This window comes from Apis mellifera, linkage group LG8 (genome assembly GCF_003254395.2).
Source record: "Apis mellifera strain DH4 linkage group LG8, Amel_HAv3.1, whole genome shotgun sequence".
Taxonomy (NCBI): domain Eukaryota; kingdom Metazoa; phylum Arthropoda; class Insecta; order Hymenoptera; family Apidae; genus Apis; species Apis mellifera.
This window is the reverse complement of record NC_037645.1, coordinates 2845437-2864852: the sequence shown is the minus strand read 5'-3', so window position 1 is coordinate 2864852 and position 19416 is coordinate 2845437. Positions and strand designations below refer to the sequence as shown.

Sequence of the window (19416 nt, the reverse complement as noted above, 5' to 3'; positions counted from 1 at the left end):
AGGAGAGCAAATAGTTAGAGAAGGACAGAGATATAATAAAAATTAGACAATCAGCGCCATCTTCAGTTTGCCGCAAATGAAACATGCAAAGAAAGGATAGAAATATATTTAGAAAAGGATAGAAACAATATAGTAAAAATTAGTCACTTGCAGCGCCATCTCTTGAGAATTAAAAAATTATTTTTCTAAAAATTCTCAAGAGATGGCGCTAGTGATTAATTCTTACTATATATCTCTATCCTTTTCTAAATATATTTCTATCCTTTCTTTTCATGTTTCATTTGCGGCAAACTGAAGATGGCGCTGATTCTCTAATTTTTATTATATCTCTGTCCTTTTCTAACTATCTCCTTTCCTTATCTATACTTGAAAATTATACTACAAGATTTATAATTAAATTCAAAAAACAATTTTGATATATGATTGTTCTTATTGACTTGTTTGCTTAATTTTTTATTTTTTAAAAAATATTTTAACAGAATCCATTGGATTTAATTTTTATATTTTTAATGAAATCAAGATTCTAAGTTATCGATGGATAGTTTGTATCTTAATACATTATGGAGGTAACAGCACTATTGTTGTTAGACGAGAGAAATTGTTAAATATCATTTCACGTGTAAAATAATCGATTTAATGTAATCGCGATCGATTTATAGAATTCAGATTTAGTATGATTATTGTCAGTTATTTATTACTTTCTATTTAAGAATTGTTAATGTGCAAGTTCAGTGTATGTTTGGGAATTGTGAATATCAAGTTTAGTTTTGAAAAATGTCGTTGCATTTTCATATGTGTAGTTTGGTTAACATTAAAATGAATGGATTTGCCACAATCATGATCCAAATATCGTAAGTACTAATTTTAAAGAATCATAAAAGTTATTAATTTTTGCAATAGTATATATATTTAATAAATTTTTATTCGATTATATCAAAATGATGTGTATTGAAGGTATCGACATGAAGGTTAGAATATAAATTCTTTTAAAATATCCTATTTAATATATCGAAATTTTAATCATTTATTAATATCAAATCAAATATTAATCAGTTATATCGATATATTATATTAGAAAATAAAGAAATGCTAGATGGAAAATTTTAACTAAAGAAATAAAGGAATGACATTTTTTAGAACTATTGAATAGGATAGACGTAGTTCATAACAGGTCACGTATATTCACGTATTTTCATTATCAAATTGACATTCGAAATGTGTATCTGAATGACGATCTAAGAAAGGCTTTCGACATCAGTTTTCACTCACCATGCCTGATTTCATATTCGCACGTATTCGTAAAATTTGAATAAGTACGAATGACGCGACGCGCTACTTTGTCATCTTCTATAATATCAATGTTTGAGATGCAATCAGATAATTTATAGATGATTACTAAAAAGATTATATTGTATTTTGGAAAAGATCAATTTTTCCATATTAAAATTTGCTTATTTATTTATTAGTTAATTAGTTAATCATTAATTATTTGAAAATTTGAATAAATTAAAAGTTATGTAAGAGGTTATGTTTGCTTATATGTAGACATAAAACCAGAAAAAATTATAAAGATATACATATAGATGAGCACAAAATCCAGAAAAAAATAAGATTCTTTCGAAGCATGAAAATCCATGGAAAGACATTTTTTATTCAAATAATAATTTGCAATGTTAATGCTTAATCTCGCAATTTGCTTTGAGACTAAATTTATTCCTATTACTAAAATGGGATATAAGATATTTCTATTTCTCATTTTAAACTTTCATAGAATATTACTTCGATAATCATTAATGATTCATTTTTGAAAAGATTTTTATTATAAACAATAATTCTTTATATTTTATTATATTTATTTATATACTATATTATTAATGTAGTATTAATATGTAAGTTTTTACGTAATAATAATATTATAATATAATTTTAATATCCTAATTAATTTTTATTTAGTTAAACATGCTAAATAATTTTGCAAAATTATGTAAATATTTATTTCGCAAATTATTAACAATGAACCATGTATATTTCATTCTAATTGATCATCAATCAATCATTCTTCATTGGATAGATGTTCATCAAATTACATTTTGGTTATAAATAAAAATCAGATAAATTAGATAAATTAGATATTGAGGTATAAAATTTTATATTCTTTAATCATTGGTAACTAATAAAGTAAAGATGTTAGTAAATCAAAAAAAATTCAAAGAGAAAATCACTTTTTCCTAATTGCTAGTTCCTTGTATATTTATTATAATTTTATGAAAATTTAAAAGTGGAAAGATGCACTTTCCACAGTGCAGAAAAGTTCATGAATTTTAATGGTGTCGTTGACGTATCCCGTACGGTTATCTATCCGTCAAAGTCAACAGTAATTAAAAGTCTATTAATCCAGGTGTTCGTCGTTGTTCACTGCTTGTCCCAAAAAATAACATTACAGTATATCAATTGTCATCAAATAGAGATGTCCAACTAAAGTTTTTTCATTTACATTAAATCATCATTTAGTAGATAATAGAAACACATCTTTTAAAAATTTCGAATCCCTTAATAGAATACAAAAAAATATTTAATTATATCTAAAATTACAGTATGTATGTATACAATTATTAATATCTTTTAATATCTAATGTAAATCAAATTCATTAACCATTTTAGAAACAGATCAAAACATTCCTCATTGAGTTTTCCGTTTGTTAAATGATCCATGTATTTGCCCGATGCGTAAATCGGCAATTTTCGAGCGATTTCGAACGATACATTTATGCAAAACGGTACGTCCATCCATAACTGGACGCGCCATGTGAAGTCGAATTCACGAAGAAGCCCATTTAATCCGATACATCTGTAAAAATAAAAGGGCAACGGCGTGAAACACCGCCCACGAATAGGATTGACGGCGCTACGACATTTCACGCGCCTCGTTTCTCTCCCTTTTTTATTGCAAATGCGTATCGGTCGCGCTTCGGTGCAATGGCTTGTAATGCGTTCACTGCGCGTGCGTCTCGCACTCTCCGTTCAAATTTCCCGCTCTTTTTGCCCGCCTAGAATGCATATCATTTTTCTCCATCCTTAGATCACTGGGGATTATAAATTTGAGATTAATTGCGAATAGAAAAGAGTAGGTGAGAGAGAAAAGTCAAAGGACGATTAAATTTGAAGATAATTGGAGAAAAATGGGAAAAATCTATCTCAATTTGTTATCCCTTTTGTAAAATTAGAAGAATCAGATTATGTATCGAACATTTTTCAAGATGTTTGATTTTCGATGGCACATCGTATTATATACTCAAAGTGAAATAGAAATATGAAGATACGAGAAGAAAAGAAATAGTTAATATCTTGTAGGTATAATAGATAGAAGAAACATTTATATGATTTCATTTTGTGGATTCAAGTTGAATTTCTAATTATCTGCTCGCAATCTCCGGGCTAAACGAAGGGTTATTCGTTATTGATTCAGAACTATTGATTCAGAAATAGAAGAGAAATATACTAGAGAGCAACGCGAAACCAATTAGAATACTTCCTGTCTTTAAAACAACTTACATATTGCATACTTTTTTCAGGGAAATACTTCACTTCGCTCACGAATCGTATTAGCTTTTTAACGACTGTGTGTATGTTTCAATCGATTTATCCGTTCATTACTTCTATATGAACGAAACTATACACTTGTGACTATTTATTAAATATCACGAGCATTTTTTCTTTAAATTTAAACGCTTAAATTGCTTTTGTATGAGTTTAAAAAAATTTTGTTATCAAAAATATTAATTTGGTATGTGATTTATCAAAAGTAAAGATTATCTACACGGTCGCAAGCTTACACAAAGTATTTCTCGAGGAGAATTAAATGAAAGAATAGGAAAGCGTTATTCCATTGTTGACAAGTGACGAAGTAATTGAGAACGAAAGCCAATTTGCCACTCATCTCCTTGTTTTGATGACTTAGGTTTTACGACTATCACGATAAAACATTGTTGACAACATTTTTCACATGATGAAAAATGCTTTGGGAAGATGCTTCTTCCCATGTTTATATTATCAAATTTTTAGAATAATTATCTTTATGTTTTTAATTTCGTGATTTAATAATATTTTTCTAAGTATATAACGTTATTTATAAAATTTGTTCTTCGACTAGAAAGATGAAAAAAAGAAACGGAAAAGAAGAAAAATTAGAATGATCACATTAGGTTAAAATCAGAATATAACGTTATAAAAAGTTTGAAGTATAATATATTTATAAAACTAACGGATAGAAGTTCAAATTTTACAAATTTCATATACAGTTTCGTAGTATGAAAGCGTCTCATTAAATGCAAAATTATTAAATTGCAAGTGTCTAACATATTCATTATTGAATTTATATACTCGTTTTATACAAAATTTTCACGCAAGTATTTTGATGTTTGTTTGATTTTAAATATACATTGATTTCAATGTATTTGACATTTCAATTCGAAATTTCTAATGCTTATAAAACAAATATTGATAAAAAAAAATAAAAGATCAAACATTGATGAAACGATTGATGAAAATTTTGTAAGATATACAGTTAATATTCAATGTTCGTTTACCCCATCAATTATGAAAAATTCAATTATAAATAGTCGAAGCCGCATTGCTTATTTATTTCGACTTTTTTCTTAATTAATGCAAAAGTCAGCCGGTGTTTCCCTCTATATATGTTAAATTCTAATTCTCCTAGTTTACACAAACGATTCGAAATGTCGTTATTTTCAACTATAAAATTACAGTAAATAGAAGATAATATCTCGACTGAAAACTCGGATGAAATATTAATCCGAGAGATTTATGATCTTTGTATAATGATATTGGCTTAAAATAACTTGGTTCCAGGTGTGCTACTATGCGACATTATGTTATGCGGTCGGATTTTGAATCGTTGTTACCACTGGCTTAGAAACACATGGCCGAGAGAAACGTAACCTCTACCACTTGTTGGTTCTTTAAATATATATAAGTGTCTCTCGATCAATGGAAATTATCACTTGTCTATGAATAATCCATTTTCACAACCACTCATAAAAAATATTTTTCCTTGAATTGGTTAGAAAAATAAATTCTTTAAATATATTCATGTACTTTTATAGATGAATCTGAATACATGAAATAATAAAAAAATCCATGATTGTATCATTGAATAACATAGAATGTAATCTATGTTTTAATGATATAATTTTGTAGTCACAGTTGATATATAATTTCATTTTTAAAATTAATTTATTAGTAAAATAGTGTTATGGGAAAGTATAGTATCATAGAAGATTTTCATTGTCTAGAAAAATTAATAAAAAAGTATCTAGCAACTGTTCTCGATAAAAAATCATAATTATGGTAGCCATAGACGGTTTAGGATGCATTAGTACAGAGTTACTTGGGCTAAGATTGTTTAAATTAAAGGTTAACAATAAGGAATTGCGATTCATTATTTTTAACGATGAGAAATATCATTTGCAGGTAAATTTAATAATATAACTTTCTTTAATCTGGTTAATTAGTTATTTATTATTTGTATTTTGTTGTAAAATTTTTATAGGTATTTCTGAATGATTTGTAATATCTTAAATCAAAACTTATTTCAATAAATTTTGAGAAGGAAAACAATGAAGAGAAATTTTCTTTCCTTCTCAAATTTTAAATTAATTTTTAAATGCTTAAGAATTATATTTATTTCATTATATTAATAAGAATTTTTAGATCATCTTTCATCTTCTTTTCCCATTAATGAAAATTTTTCAGGATTCAAAATTTTATTTTAGAATTAGTCAAAATTGTTCATTGTTTTCTAATCATCAAAAAAATATATCTGTGTCTTTAATTCTGAGAAAAAGAGAATAATACTCTCGAAACAGAACCAAAATTACATAGAAGAGCTGCAACAGATGTGTCGGTTGAAAGTTACAATTAGTTAAGTGGATATTATTATATTTCTAGAAATTTTCAAACTTAAATTTAAAAAAAAAAGATAATTTCATAAAAACTTTATTTTTATGAATTATTTTAAATTTTATAAATGATTTTTTATTATTAATAATAGCAATTATTTTTCAACACTCTTTGTCTTATATGTAGTTGTACATGTTATATAGCATTAAAAAATAATATAAATTTCTATTTCTCACTTGAAATCTCGACTAATATGTACAACGATTTAATTCAGTATTGGGGGTTTAATACGTTCCATAGTTTCATCAAGGATGACACGCGTCATAGAGATTTTCCTTTATTACGCTCTGTTTAAGAGCGACGATAGGCCTACTCTGTCCGCGTAATTAAATTTCATCCTGTTCACATTGTTACAGTTGAATTCATATACCGTATTTCAATTCGTGAAATACGTTTAAATAAAATTTAACGTGAGATTTGCGTACAAAAATTTTCTTGTTAATTCTAGAAAAAAAAAAAATCTAAAAAATAAATTCTTTTAAAAATACTGTTAATATTATTATGTATAATTGTTTTTTATTTTAAATCGATTCTCAGTTATTTTCACTTATTTTTACTTTAATTTATTTGATTATAATAAAACTGTAATTAAAAGATTGAAATGTTTGTAAAAATTGTAGAATGTAATTAATTGTTGAGATAAAGAAAAAAAAAAAGAAGGGATTTTATTCTGGACTTGCTAGAGAAACTCATCAGTAGGGTTATCCAACAGACCATGTGTTTTAGACATCAAGATCTTGGAAGTTATGTCAAAAAGTGTATTTGCAAAAAATATGATCCATGTGAACTTTTCTAGGGGTGAATATAGGAGAGCCGTGGCGGTATTGTAAGTAAAAGATTAAAATTTTAAGATGAGCAGAATATTGAAAAAACATATTACTCCTTTATTAAAAAACATAGATCTCAATTTCCTCTCCAAATCAAGCAATATATTTGCGGTGTTGAAATCATTTTAACTTATTTTACATTCTTGACTTTTTATCAAAAGATTTTTTTAAAAAATATTTGATTCCACTTTTATATCAATATTTGCATGTTCAATGTGGATTTTATAGTATTTATAATATTATACTGAAAAATACAGAAAACAATTTATATTTATTCAATGTGTAGAGTTAGAATAAATACTGGTTTATTTACACTTTTCATAAGCTTCAATTTTTTTAAAATAAAAATTTATTTTATTTATATTTGATTATTTGGAAAAAACATAAATATATTTGAAAAACATTAATATGGCATCAATTAATTTCTGAAACAACAATATCATTTTAAGTTATAATAGACTATTCATAATATTATAATTGTATCAAAAAATCATATATTTGAAAATGTTTTAATTTTAATTACTTATTTTTTTATAAAATTAATTAGAAGTCAAGTTAAAAAAAATAAAAATTCTGAAAAACAATGTGGCAAATTTTTACAATTATAATATTAATAAGTTATGTGATAATTTATTAAACTGTAATTTGTAATATTTGCTAAATGTTAAACATCAACTTTCAAAACGACTATCTAATTCGATAATGTTTTTACTTTAAAACTTTACACATTTTCGTAGGCGCTTCCTGCACGTAAAAACCACTTTCATAGAACGATACTATACTATACTCGTAAAACTTCAATCCAATAAAATCGCAATTTCCACCTAATAGGCGCATTATTACCTTAGTACTAATCAAATTTTTCCAAGCTCGTTTATATATATTAATTGAAATTTAAAGATTTATTTAAAAAAACAATTAATTATACACCGTACCATGTGGATTGCATACGTGGAAAGTCACCAAAAAAAATCAATTCTGACACGAAGAGTATTAGTTTAATTGATGATCTATTCAATCATTTAAAATATTTTATATATATATTTTAAAATATTGAAAGATTGTCTAAGTTGGTGAAGTTAATTACTATAAGTTAAAATTCATTAACTTATATATTAAATTGGCAGAGCAGATAAAAGAAGATTTAATATACATCTTTGAATAATCTAATCAAAATGTTTTTATGGATTAATATATTTTGCAATGATTTTTAGGAAAGGAAAGGAAAAATTATATCTTACATCTTATATTTTTTATTAAAAATGAATAATATCTTTTTACATATTTTGTAAATAATTAAGGATTAGATTAGGATTTTTTATGAACACGATCTCATTCGAAAAATTCGTAATTTCTATACGATTTATATTATCTTCTTCAATCCCAAATATCGATCGATCGATCAGTCGAGTATCTAAGCTTAAAATTCGTCAATCGAACGGAAGATTGCATGGAATCGCGAAATGTATCCCGATTGTCACGTGTCGGGATTGGTTTAACACACGATCCCACGTAAATTCGAAAACGCGAATCCGTAATTTCAAAGGATGTACACACACGATCGCAGTAGATGATTCGGTACGAAAGAACATCCCAATCCGCCAACGCAGGTGCGCGCTCAGAAGGCGCGCGGTGAGTTAACCCCACCACCATACACCACCATACTCGGCCGTGTTGCAGACACGTCTATAAAAGCCTTCATCGTGCCCGCTCGCTTCGAGTTAAGTCGGCAAGCCCTTCGATCGGGATCCTAACAACGGGTCGAATCGTGTCCGTCACTCTACGATTTTGGTGAACTTGTGCGAGCGGATCGGTTTCCCTGGAACTACTACGATTCCTGACTAAAGGACGTCTTTTCTATTTTTTTTTCAATTTCAAAGGTGAACAAACTAATTGGGAATATATGAATTTATAAAGTTGCAGAGTTGGTATACTTGTTTTAATTTTATTCTTGAATGAAGAATTTTTCGAGAAAAGTGTTCCATAGTTGAAAATTTCATTTTGTCGAGTCTGATTTTATCTTTCTTTCTTTCTTTCTTTTTTTTTTTTGTTTGTGTTTTTGAAGGAAGCGGGTTATTTTTGAAAGTGATACAGGGAGAAATTAATGAATAAGTGATGGAGAGAGAATTTCGAAGTTCTGAAGAAAGTGTGCATGAAATATTTTGAATTCCTTTTAAACTATTTTTTTTTTTTTTTAATATTAAAATTGATTCTAGATATTTTAGATTTTGTTATTCCATTTTTGTTTATAAATTTGAGATCTGAAATTCGTATGAGATTCTCTTTTTGGTCACTTTTACGATTTTCATAGAAGAAGATGAAGAAAGGAGGAAAATATCATATAAGTCCTTTTTTTCTTGTTTATCTTATATATCAAAATTATAATACAAATTTTCTATTGAAATTTCTAAATATTTTCATAAAAATATTATCTATAAAAGTTTTAATTTTTAAAAAATAGTTTATTCATTTTTTCTATTTTAAAATAAGGTTGTATCGGTATTAATTAGGTAATTTTCTAAGTTAAACATCATCAATATATCAATACAAACATCAAAATTTTGATGTAAAATTTTTAGTTACAAATATTTCTTAAAATATTTGTAATTTTCCATAAAACAAAAAGAAACAAAGAATTTGTTAGAAAACGATATTAAATTCATATTTGAAAATATTTTATTTATAAAATTGCATTTGAATTGCATGTGAAAAACATTATTAAGTTTTATAATAAATACATAAAAATATTTTTGTGAATTCAATTTAAAAACTCTTTCGATTCAATTATATTTTCTATATCCAATATTTAAAATTAATTTTTTTTCAATTTTCAAAATTGCTCTTAATTTAAACCTAATTCAATCATTTCTTCGTTCTTTCTTCCAAAAAAAAAAAAAACAAAGAGGAATTAGACTATTAAAAAAATCGCAAAAAAAAACTTGTACAGAGAATGCGAGAAAGATTTTCAATTAATTTATTTTTACAGAATGAACATTTTATCGATTCATAGTAAGTTATATGCAACGTTTTTTTATTCCAGACAATTTTTTATCATTTATTATATAGCTTCAGGATCATTTGGCAATCTTCCTCTTTTTAAGTTATTTTTACATACATTTCCATATCACATTCAATTTTTTTTCTTTTAAAGGAAATTCATAAAAAGTGAAATAAACGATAATCGATATAAGCAATAAATAAATAAGATGAAACATCCCAGCTGTGATAAATCTATTAACACTTTTTCACTTTTTTCGACATTTTTCTCTGATATTTCTTGCTGCGTTTAATCTCCAATTAGGATGAATATTTATCAAAATTTAACATTTTATTACATGGAAGCTAATAGATATAATACTCTTTCATTCCAATTAAATATACAGCAAGATTGGATTGAAACTTATAAAATATAAATATCTATATTGTTTACACTATTTTGTAAAAATAAAATTAAATATCTCAGATTTATTTAATTTGAAAATAGATATTTATTGTGATTTGTGCATATCTTCAAATTTTTTATTTCTTGTAGATTTTTAAAATATATAAAAATCATTATTGATAATTAACATGTTTAAGATAGGATATATGTGTAATTATAATATTCAAGATATCATGTATTTAATTTAAAAATTTTATTATTCGAAATTTATAAAAATTTTGAAATTCAACAGTTCCTCAAATATTTTTCTCATACAATTCTTCATTTAAATTCCTCTTAAAGCAATTTATTACGTATAAAATAGATATAAAGAATATTTTAAATCATCTAAACATGTTAATATCATTTTAACTTTGCATCAATTGCTCTTTTATCAAATATGAAATCCATATAAAAAAGTTGTACAAATATTATTGCATATGATTCATTCATAATCAGTGGAGATTTATAAAACTATATTATTCAAATTCAAACTTTAAAAGGAAAGAAATTTCATGTGCATCAATATAATAAAATATAAATAATTTGCATATAGTTATAAGAATAGCTGTGAATACTCTTAGAATCAGTTTCACATGTTAACTTTATGGAAGGAAGCTTTAGTGCTGTAGCAATTTCATATTGTTATTGTATTGAAACTTAAATTTATGTAAGGGAACAATGAAATAACGTATAAAGGTATTCAATATACAGTTTCTGAATTATTATTGCACTAACTGAATAATTCCATCTAATATATTTCAATATGTTCTTCTAATCATAATACAAAATTGATAATATTAGGTATAAATAGTGAAGATAAAAAGATAATATGTTTTAAATGTTGTCCAATCTTGAATCTATTTTATCAATTTATGAATATTAGAAATTTTATTAGATTTCTTTTTTTATTTTCAATCTTCGAATCTTCTCTTTTACTTTATTAATATTGTTAATAAACATTAATAACACAAAAAACAAAAAATATTGTATATTTTATTTGATTTTTATCATTTTTTAATTCAATAATGGAACGTATAAAATTTTCGAAAATTGATTAAAAATTTCTATTATTTTTTAATTTATATAAATACATATTTGGAGAAAAACAATGAAAATTAATCAGGAAATGCTTGCACGTCAAATATATATTGCAAAAAAAAGGAGGAAGAGAGAGCTAAATATTTTTATTTTTTTCTAAATTCTTTCGTGTCATTACTATTTTCCACTAAGCGAAAATATTTAATTCCACGCGAAAAAAAAATATATATATATATCGTATCCATTAATCATATTTATTTTTCGAATAATTTTTTTAAAAATTGTCGAAATTATACGAATTCCTTTAAATAAAAATGTTATATCACTACGCTATTATACGCAACGTATAATCGATGAGCATGATTTAATTTAATATTCTGGGAAAGGTAATACAATCCCAAAATGAAAAATTAATAAATTACTATTTTATTTATATTATATATATATATTGTAGAAATAATTCCCTTTTCTTTTCGTGTTTGAAAATTTGATTAATATTCAATATTACAATTTATCAAGATACTTCAATCTTTCACTGAATATTAAATTGACAAAAGATTTAATTTTTTTTATTGTTGTTTTATGTAGAATACCAATAGTCACATGGCGATCACTTCGGTCAACTCACAATCGGTGACGGTTCTTATACGCACTTGGATTTTCATGATAATCTTTTGTTTCGCGGGTGGTGTAGCAGGTATGTATATATACGTTTTTTTTTTTTAATTATACAAATAATATTTATTCATTTCAAAAGCAATTCGAACATTTAAATAATATATATTTTTTTTTAAAACACGAATTCTCTACATCTTAAAAATAATTAAAATTACATTAGAAATTAATAACGAACTTTTGATTTTATTGAATACTCATTTTTGATATTAAATAATTTAAAGTTTAATTAATTACAAAATTAATATTAAAATAATTTGAAAGGAAAAGAAATTTAGCAAAATGAAGAATGTTATTAGAAAATATTTAATCGTAAGGAACTTGTTTATTCGCTAGGGACCCTAAAGATTAAACTTCCTAACCTCACTTTCTGCAAATCTAGCAACATTTGTGCTCAGGGGCACATATGCAGACCAAAATGAAATCTCGCATTAAACGGGCGTAAAGAACCTTTGACTACAGTCAAATGTCTCATCATTAAGGTTTAATATAAATTTATTCATCAAGAAATAATTATCTAAATATATATGAAGAAATATCCCTCGAGCTATTAATTTACATATCTTGGTTATTCATGGTCTTAATTTTCAGAAATTATATCTCATAGGGATAATTATACTTATTCGTAAGATAATTTTAGTTTTATTAAACGAACAAATTAAAAATTCTATTATGCTAAATTTTATTGGAGAATTATGTATCGATAACGAGAATAACGTTATTTCCGTTTCCGTTCCATGAAAGAAAAATACATAGATGTTTTTAAGTTAATTTCAATTGAATTTAATTAATCGAAAATTTAGAAAATTTATATAAATGATCAGAGAAACAATATTTTCGTTACATCTTCGATAGTTTTAAAAGTATTATCAAATTTTATTTTACATATTTGTTTCATTGATTTATTTCTAATTAATTGCCAGATAAATAATGGATATAATTTAAAAATATTACTGCAAAAATCAATAAAATTTATATTATTACCATAATAGTAATTAAATGTTACCCTTCGTTAGTGAAGTTAATTTTTTTGAATTAAATTTTTCATATTGTTAAATTTTATTCACATATATCTATATTAAAATCTGATAATTATGAACAAAAAGGAATGGAACAATTAATTCAATCTCAAATTCAATCGTTCCGATATAAAATATATATAATTTTGCGAAAATAGTACAATTTTAATTGCAAATCGAATCTGTATCTACTTTGAATTTATAATAGCCACGGCTATGATAAACAACGTAAGGGATATTGCAATAATACGAAGGGAAAAAAATGAGACACGAGAAAAATATTTAAAAAGATTGGTCAATTCAATCAGCCAAGCATGCGAATGTTATATCTAAACGAAGATGGGGAAAAAATTGCACGTCTCTTGAAAAATTAATAACCATCTTCCTTCTTTTTATTTTTATCACTTCTGTTCCTATCATGTTTTCGATGTATCTTTGATTAATAATATTTCCAAACAGATTTCTTTATTTAAATAAAAATTGTTTATATTACTTATTAAATTTAATAATTTTTGAGATTATGGATTATTCAAAATCTCGACGTTGAAATTATTTGTTGCTTTTTCATATTATATATATTTTGTCTGAATTTTAAAATTGCAAATTATGGAGATGTTCGTTAAGGAATAATGTTAATAATTTATACAGCTATAATTTATATAGAATAAATTAGAGAATTAAATATATTATTTATATTTTTGAATAAAGATTAATTAGGAATGTATATTATAAATTATTAGATTAAAATTTTTTTAAAATGGGAAATTTTTATGATAAAATTCTAAACTTGGATTATAAATTGATTGCAAATAGTTATGTCAAACAATAATTAGTGATCCAGTGATAAAATTTTTATAGCAAGATAAAAGAATTTAAAAGATAAAGGAATTTGTATTCCAAGTAAAATGATGTTTTTATATTTTAGTTATCTATCTGATTTATTTGACCATCCTCTACTGATTTTTCTATTTCTCATCTTTTAATAATTATATTTATTATTTAAATTTTCTTGTATTTCTTCCCTTTTTAGTTTCTCAAAGAGATGTAGACAAATAAAATTTTAAATAAAAAGGAATAAGATACAGGAAAATGAATTTTTAACTTAATCACTTTAAATGTGATTATTAAATCAATATGAATAATAAAACAATATGAAAATTTTAATTTTGTGTAATAATAAATGGAATTTTATATAGTTAGCGATAATTTGAAATACAAATTTATATTTTTAATAATCGAATATTGAAATATTTCAACAAGTATAAACTTATAACTCGGACAGTTCGTTACTATAAAACAACTCGACAAAACTCATTTAACTTTCACCTTCCGATTGTAATTTAATTCATTATATTGAAATTATTATATGGATTATCATTTGTTCTTCGATTCTTTTGAAATCATGTCCATTTTGTTTCATATATTATTATCTATTTAATACATATCCACATTTATATGACAATGAATTAGGTTAAGTTTCATTTTTTTAATCTTTCTAATTGAAATTCTAAGAATTTTTTGTTTTTAATTAACAGTTAAAAAAAATCTGTCTTCAAATATTATCTTTAATCATCATCTTTGATCGACATCTTCACATCAACACTCCAATTTTTATTTTTGGTAATTTTCTAGTAATTTTTTTGTGTAACATAATCCCAAACTTGAATTGAAATAAAATTCTCAATATCGTTCTGTTTCTGATCTTAATATATTTTTGAACTTGAAATATGAATACTCTGATTCGAGTAAATGAAAAAATGTTTTAATTGGATGATAAAAATAATTTGGGCTTTATCTTAAAATAAAAAGGTATCCGGATAATTCATTTATTGACGTAAGGGTGAAAAGGTGGACCTATTTTAAAAATTTTTTCCATGAACCAATTCTAAAAATATGTTTATATATATTTAATATATCCGCGTAATTATCATTCCTTATAATATATCTACACACAATTTATTGCACATTAAATAACGTAAATAAATTGGCTCGTTTCGTTTTTTCATAGATTAGAAATTATAAGCGACGATAATACCGTGTGCGCAAATATTTCTAAAGTAAGTTCCTCAATATTATTAAATCATGAATGAAAATTCGAATCGAGATAAATAGAGATCGTTATTAAATGTGAAACGAAACCTGGTTTAACAGAAAGGGTTGCTTAAGAAGGTGTAACGTGAACAATAATAACAAAGTTGGTGCAACTTCGATAATGGGATCATCTGTGGTTTAGCGATCCCTGTTTCCATCCATGGGCCGCGTTAAATTTTAATTACACATTGAGAATCTCTGCGCATTTACAAGTTATAAGATTAGCAACTTCACACGTTCCAACAGTTTTGTGGTGGTAACCTGTTGCAGCTAATCCTCGCCAGTCCTCGGCGTCCTCCTCCTTCATGTGTTCGTTGATCGATATTCGAATGGACGGGCAATCCGATACTTTGTGGAGAAAGAAATAAGTGAAATTGTTGAGAACAATGAAAATTTTACACACGGAAATTATTGTCTTTCGTGAATTGGATTTATTAGAAATTGAACGCTCTTTTCGTGGAAAATTTTAAAAGATCCATTATTGGAATAAATTTGGATTTTTTTTTTATTATAGTTGCAGTTGTTATATTTTTTTAATTCTATGTATTTATAAATTCAGTTCTTTTCAAATTAATATAAATAATTTCAAGACATTTTGAGATTTTTTTTTAAATCTGTCTTGATAATAAATTGTTATTTTATGATACGGGGTAATTTTATTATTTAAAAGTGTTGTTGCATATCAACGCGGTATAAATTTAAATGAACATATGCATATGAGATTTGTGTATCTATATGTATATTAAACTCATGGAAGTATTGTCATTCTCTTCATGAAAGAAATTAAATAATTGGATACATTGTAATTGTTGGATACATTATTTCTTTTTGTTAACAAAAAGTTATTGATCTAAATTTTTATTGTCTTATATTCAGTATGATGAAGAATAGATAAAAAATAAGATTACAAGTTTCAGAAAGAAATAACAACATGTTTAAGGAAAAAACAAATAAGAATATCCATTTCCATATCTATCCATCGATTCAGCTGACAAAAGTAACAATTGATTTTGCTGTTCACGACATCCTTCCCCCTTTTTTGTTGCTTTTCTCACTTAAGATGTGCAACACAACATGACACATTTTCTTCTCTTTAGTATATCTTAGTATGAAGATATTAGAATATACAGAATAAATCACATAATATGCATCAATTAGAAACAAAAAATTTAAAGTATATGATTGTTATTTCCTGATGGAAAGAAGAAACTTATTTGTCTTTAATTTTGGAGTGAAAGAAAAGAAAGTTTCTGTGAAATTAATTTTTAAAATGTTTCTTCCTCACATCTTTCAATATTTTTTACTTCCAAATGATACTCACAACATAACAAATTGAAAAATTATAATAATTTTCTTAAAGCTTCTTTAGCCTATTCTAAATATCTTCATTCAAAATTATTTAACTATTGTTTTAAAAAAAATCCATGATCTTTTTATAATTTATTAATTTGCAACTTGGTTTGAATCATCATGCACACAATTATAATTTCTACCATTGATAATTCTTTGTAACAGATAGTTCAAGTTTCATCCAAGTTACAAGTATATAAAAAGATTAATCTTTATAATATTACACCTACGAAGAAATTTTGTTAACATTCTGAAATATTCGTGTTTTTTTTTTTTTTTATTATCTCATTTTCAATAGAATTTCGAATGAAATCCATGTAGCTTTTCACAGCCTCTTAGACATCCTGTTGAATTTTTAATTAACCCAATTTATCTCTTAGATAACCATATTCGCATTTTTTCATATATATCATAATGAGATAGATTCGCCCACCTTAGATTGTCATTCAGAAAGATGAAAATCATTTTTTCATTCGATATATTAATATATTTCTTCGTTAATTGCTTGTTCGATTTATGATTGATTAATATATCTATAAATTTCATTAATAAAATATCGATATCATCGATATATCTTTACTTCATAATTCTTATGTATTATTCTTTCTGTGAAAAGTAGAAATAAGCAAAAATAATAATATTTTTTTAGTTAAAATTAAATTGAATTAAAATTTTTGCAAATTAAAAAAAGAAAATAAGACAAAAGGAGGATATTTTGTTAAATTCTAAAATAAAATGGTCTTTTTTTTTTTTCTCCCCAAGTGAAGAATGCAAGGTTAAAACTTTCCAGAGTTAACTTTTACAATTATTTTTTCATCAATGGAGTCTGTATCCACTGACAGTGAAAGTTACTATCGTTACTACAGCAATCTTAACACACTGTCCATCGATTTTCAAGATAATTATTCTTAAACTATATTAGAACACAAAAAAAAATATATATATGTATAAAGAGTAAAAATCTTTCAAAAAATCTTTCTTCAAAATTTTAAATATAAACCTTTTTATCAAAAGTTTAATTGCACTTTGTCAAATTTCCTTTTATCAGTATTTTATCAAAAACAATCATCTCTTCTTTCACATATTTTTTAGATTAGCTTAATTCAACTTTGAATGTATAAGAGTCACTTTTACGAAGAGCTTTAAAATTTCAAAATGGAAGTTCCATTGGGATGGATCTAGGGAGGATCCATTAGGATATCCTTAAAAATATATTTTGTTTCAAAGTGATATTCAATTGATTTCGAGATACGAAACACCTTTGAAAAATGTGAAAATTTGATTATGGAATTCCCTCAAGTACCTAAAATCTTTTTTATCTTACAAATAACATCGGTGAAACTAGATGAAAGGTAGTATTAAGTATATCAGAAAGTTCACGCATGATTTTATATTATTTGTTTGTCAAAGTATTTTCTTTTATCTCTATATTCCATTACATACTGAAAATATGCTGAAAATATACAGACAAGTAAAAAAGTGGTGAATATGGTAAATATATATATATATATATCGGTGAAAAAGCTTTGATATTATAAAAAGTATAAAATTTTAATTTGTATATTTTAATTGAAAAATTGAGATTTATAAAAATTATGTTTTGTATCTTGCAATATGAAATAATTTAATAAATTCAATGATGAAATAAATAATTATAAAATATTTGTTCCAGGTTCTTGTTTAAGCTATGGACATTCATGTTGGGGAGGTACGTTTTCACCTTTGATTAATTGTAAAAGGATTTTCACTATAGCGTGAAAAATTTTTTTCCCTCTTTCTGCCCTTTCCTAAGATAAAAAAAGATTTTAATAATAAACTGTTAGCACGTTTTTTTTTATTAATCCAAAAATTTTATATTGAATTTGTTTTACATAATTTTTAAATTACAGATATATAAAATCTAAAGTGAATTATGGAAGAACTAGACTAATAAAAAAATAAAAAGAATGCAAGAAAATCATATATAATACAATTTTTATGAAGAAATTCTTTTTTTTTTGTCTTTCTATTTCTCAAATAGCATATTTCTAACTTTATTAAATATACTATAAAATTATATATATATATTATTAACTTAATTTCATAATTTGCAGCTCATGGTAAACGCAATGGAGGACATAACAATGGATATTTAGTGCCATCCAAGACAATAAATGAACAAGGTGTACCATATCTTACAAAAGATCAATTCATACTTTCCCGTTTGATTGGTCGACCATTAGTATCTAACAAATATAAAGGAAGATGGGACAGGCTTTTCAAAATAAAAGCTAGTTTTCCAGAGCATTGGAATGACGATGAACTTGATACCCATCTTATTAACAATGAACCTATTCGGTAAAAAAATATTATAACAAATAAAAAAAATTTTAAACATCTTATTTATTATTCTATCATGACATATGATTTTAATAATTAAACTCATAATTGATTTCAATTAATATAAAATAAAATTTTAATCATTTAAAATATTCTGAATGATGAATATTTGAATGATTTTCTATCTATTAAAAGATAACTTTCAATTTCAAATTATATCTTAAGATTATGTTAATACAGAGATCAAAACAACAATGAAAACATGAACCAGAATAAAAGAAAACATATTGAAAATGTGCAGAATATGGCAGAATACGACAATATCAACGACGAAAGGAAAGAAATTCCAGAAATATTACTGATATCGAATAATGAGAATAATCATCATGACAGTAAACCACAAAATGCAGAGTTATTCAAATTTTTGGTATGATGAAACACTATACTTTGAAACACTTTTGCTAAATACATTGCATTGCAAAAACTTGAATACTAATTATGACTAATTATGTTAATTATTATTTTCAGAGTAACACAAATGATAATTTCGAATAAGAGAAAGGAATATTGCTATCACATATAATGTAAAATAGAAATTGTCATAACTATATTGTAATTGAACTAATAAGAATATTGTTTAAACTAATTTATTAGAAATCCTGTTTCTCATATTTAAAATTATTTGAATTATTCA

The 19416-nt window shown here is 24.8% G+C and overlaps 1 protein-coding gene across 2 annotated transcripts; it reads left to right on the top strand.

The window, feature by feature from the left end:
• Positions 1-581: 581 nt before the first annotated feature.
• On the top strand, positions 582-19398 carry LOC551717 (putative uncharacterized protein DDB_G0287265). 2 transcript variants are annotated; one of them, XM_026442457.1, is made up of 6 exons: positions 582-851; positions 11857-11965; positions 18076-18111; positions 18497-18740; positions 18963-19149; positions 19251-19398. In XM_026442457.1, exons 2-6 carry the CDS (start codon positions 11872-11874, stop codon positions 19275-19277), a joined length of 588 nt encoding a protein of 195 aa, XP_026298242.1. In that variant the 5' UTR covers positions 582-851; positions 11857-11871; the 3' UTR covers positions 19278-19398. The 2 variants fall into 2 exon arrangements, with proteins under 2 accessions (XP_026298242.1, XP_006559649.1); XM_006559586.3 differs by lacking the exon at positions 582-851 and adding an exon at positions 8500-8686 and having other exon boundaries at positions 19251-19397.
• The last annotated feature ends 18 nt before the right edge of the window (positions 19399-19416 follow it).

Bases quoted from the DNA above. Each gene is read 5' to 3' on its own strand.
- LOC551717 (XM_026442457.1), top strand. From the start codon at position 11,872: ATGGCGATCACTTCGGTCAACTCACAATCGGTGACGGTTCTTATACGC. The intron at 11,966-18,075 runs GTATGTATATAT...TATTTGTTCCAG, and splicing joins TTTCGCGGGTGGTGTAGCAG to GTTCTTGTTTAAGCTATGGA. The intron at 18,741-18,962 runs GTAAAAAAATAT...ATGTTAATACAG, and splicing joins ATTAACAATGAACCTATTCG to AGATCAAAACAACAATGAAA.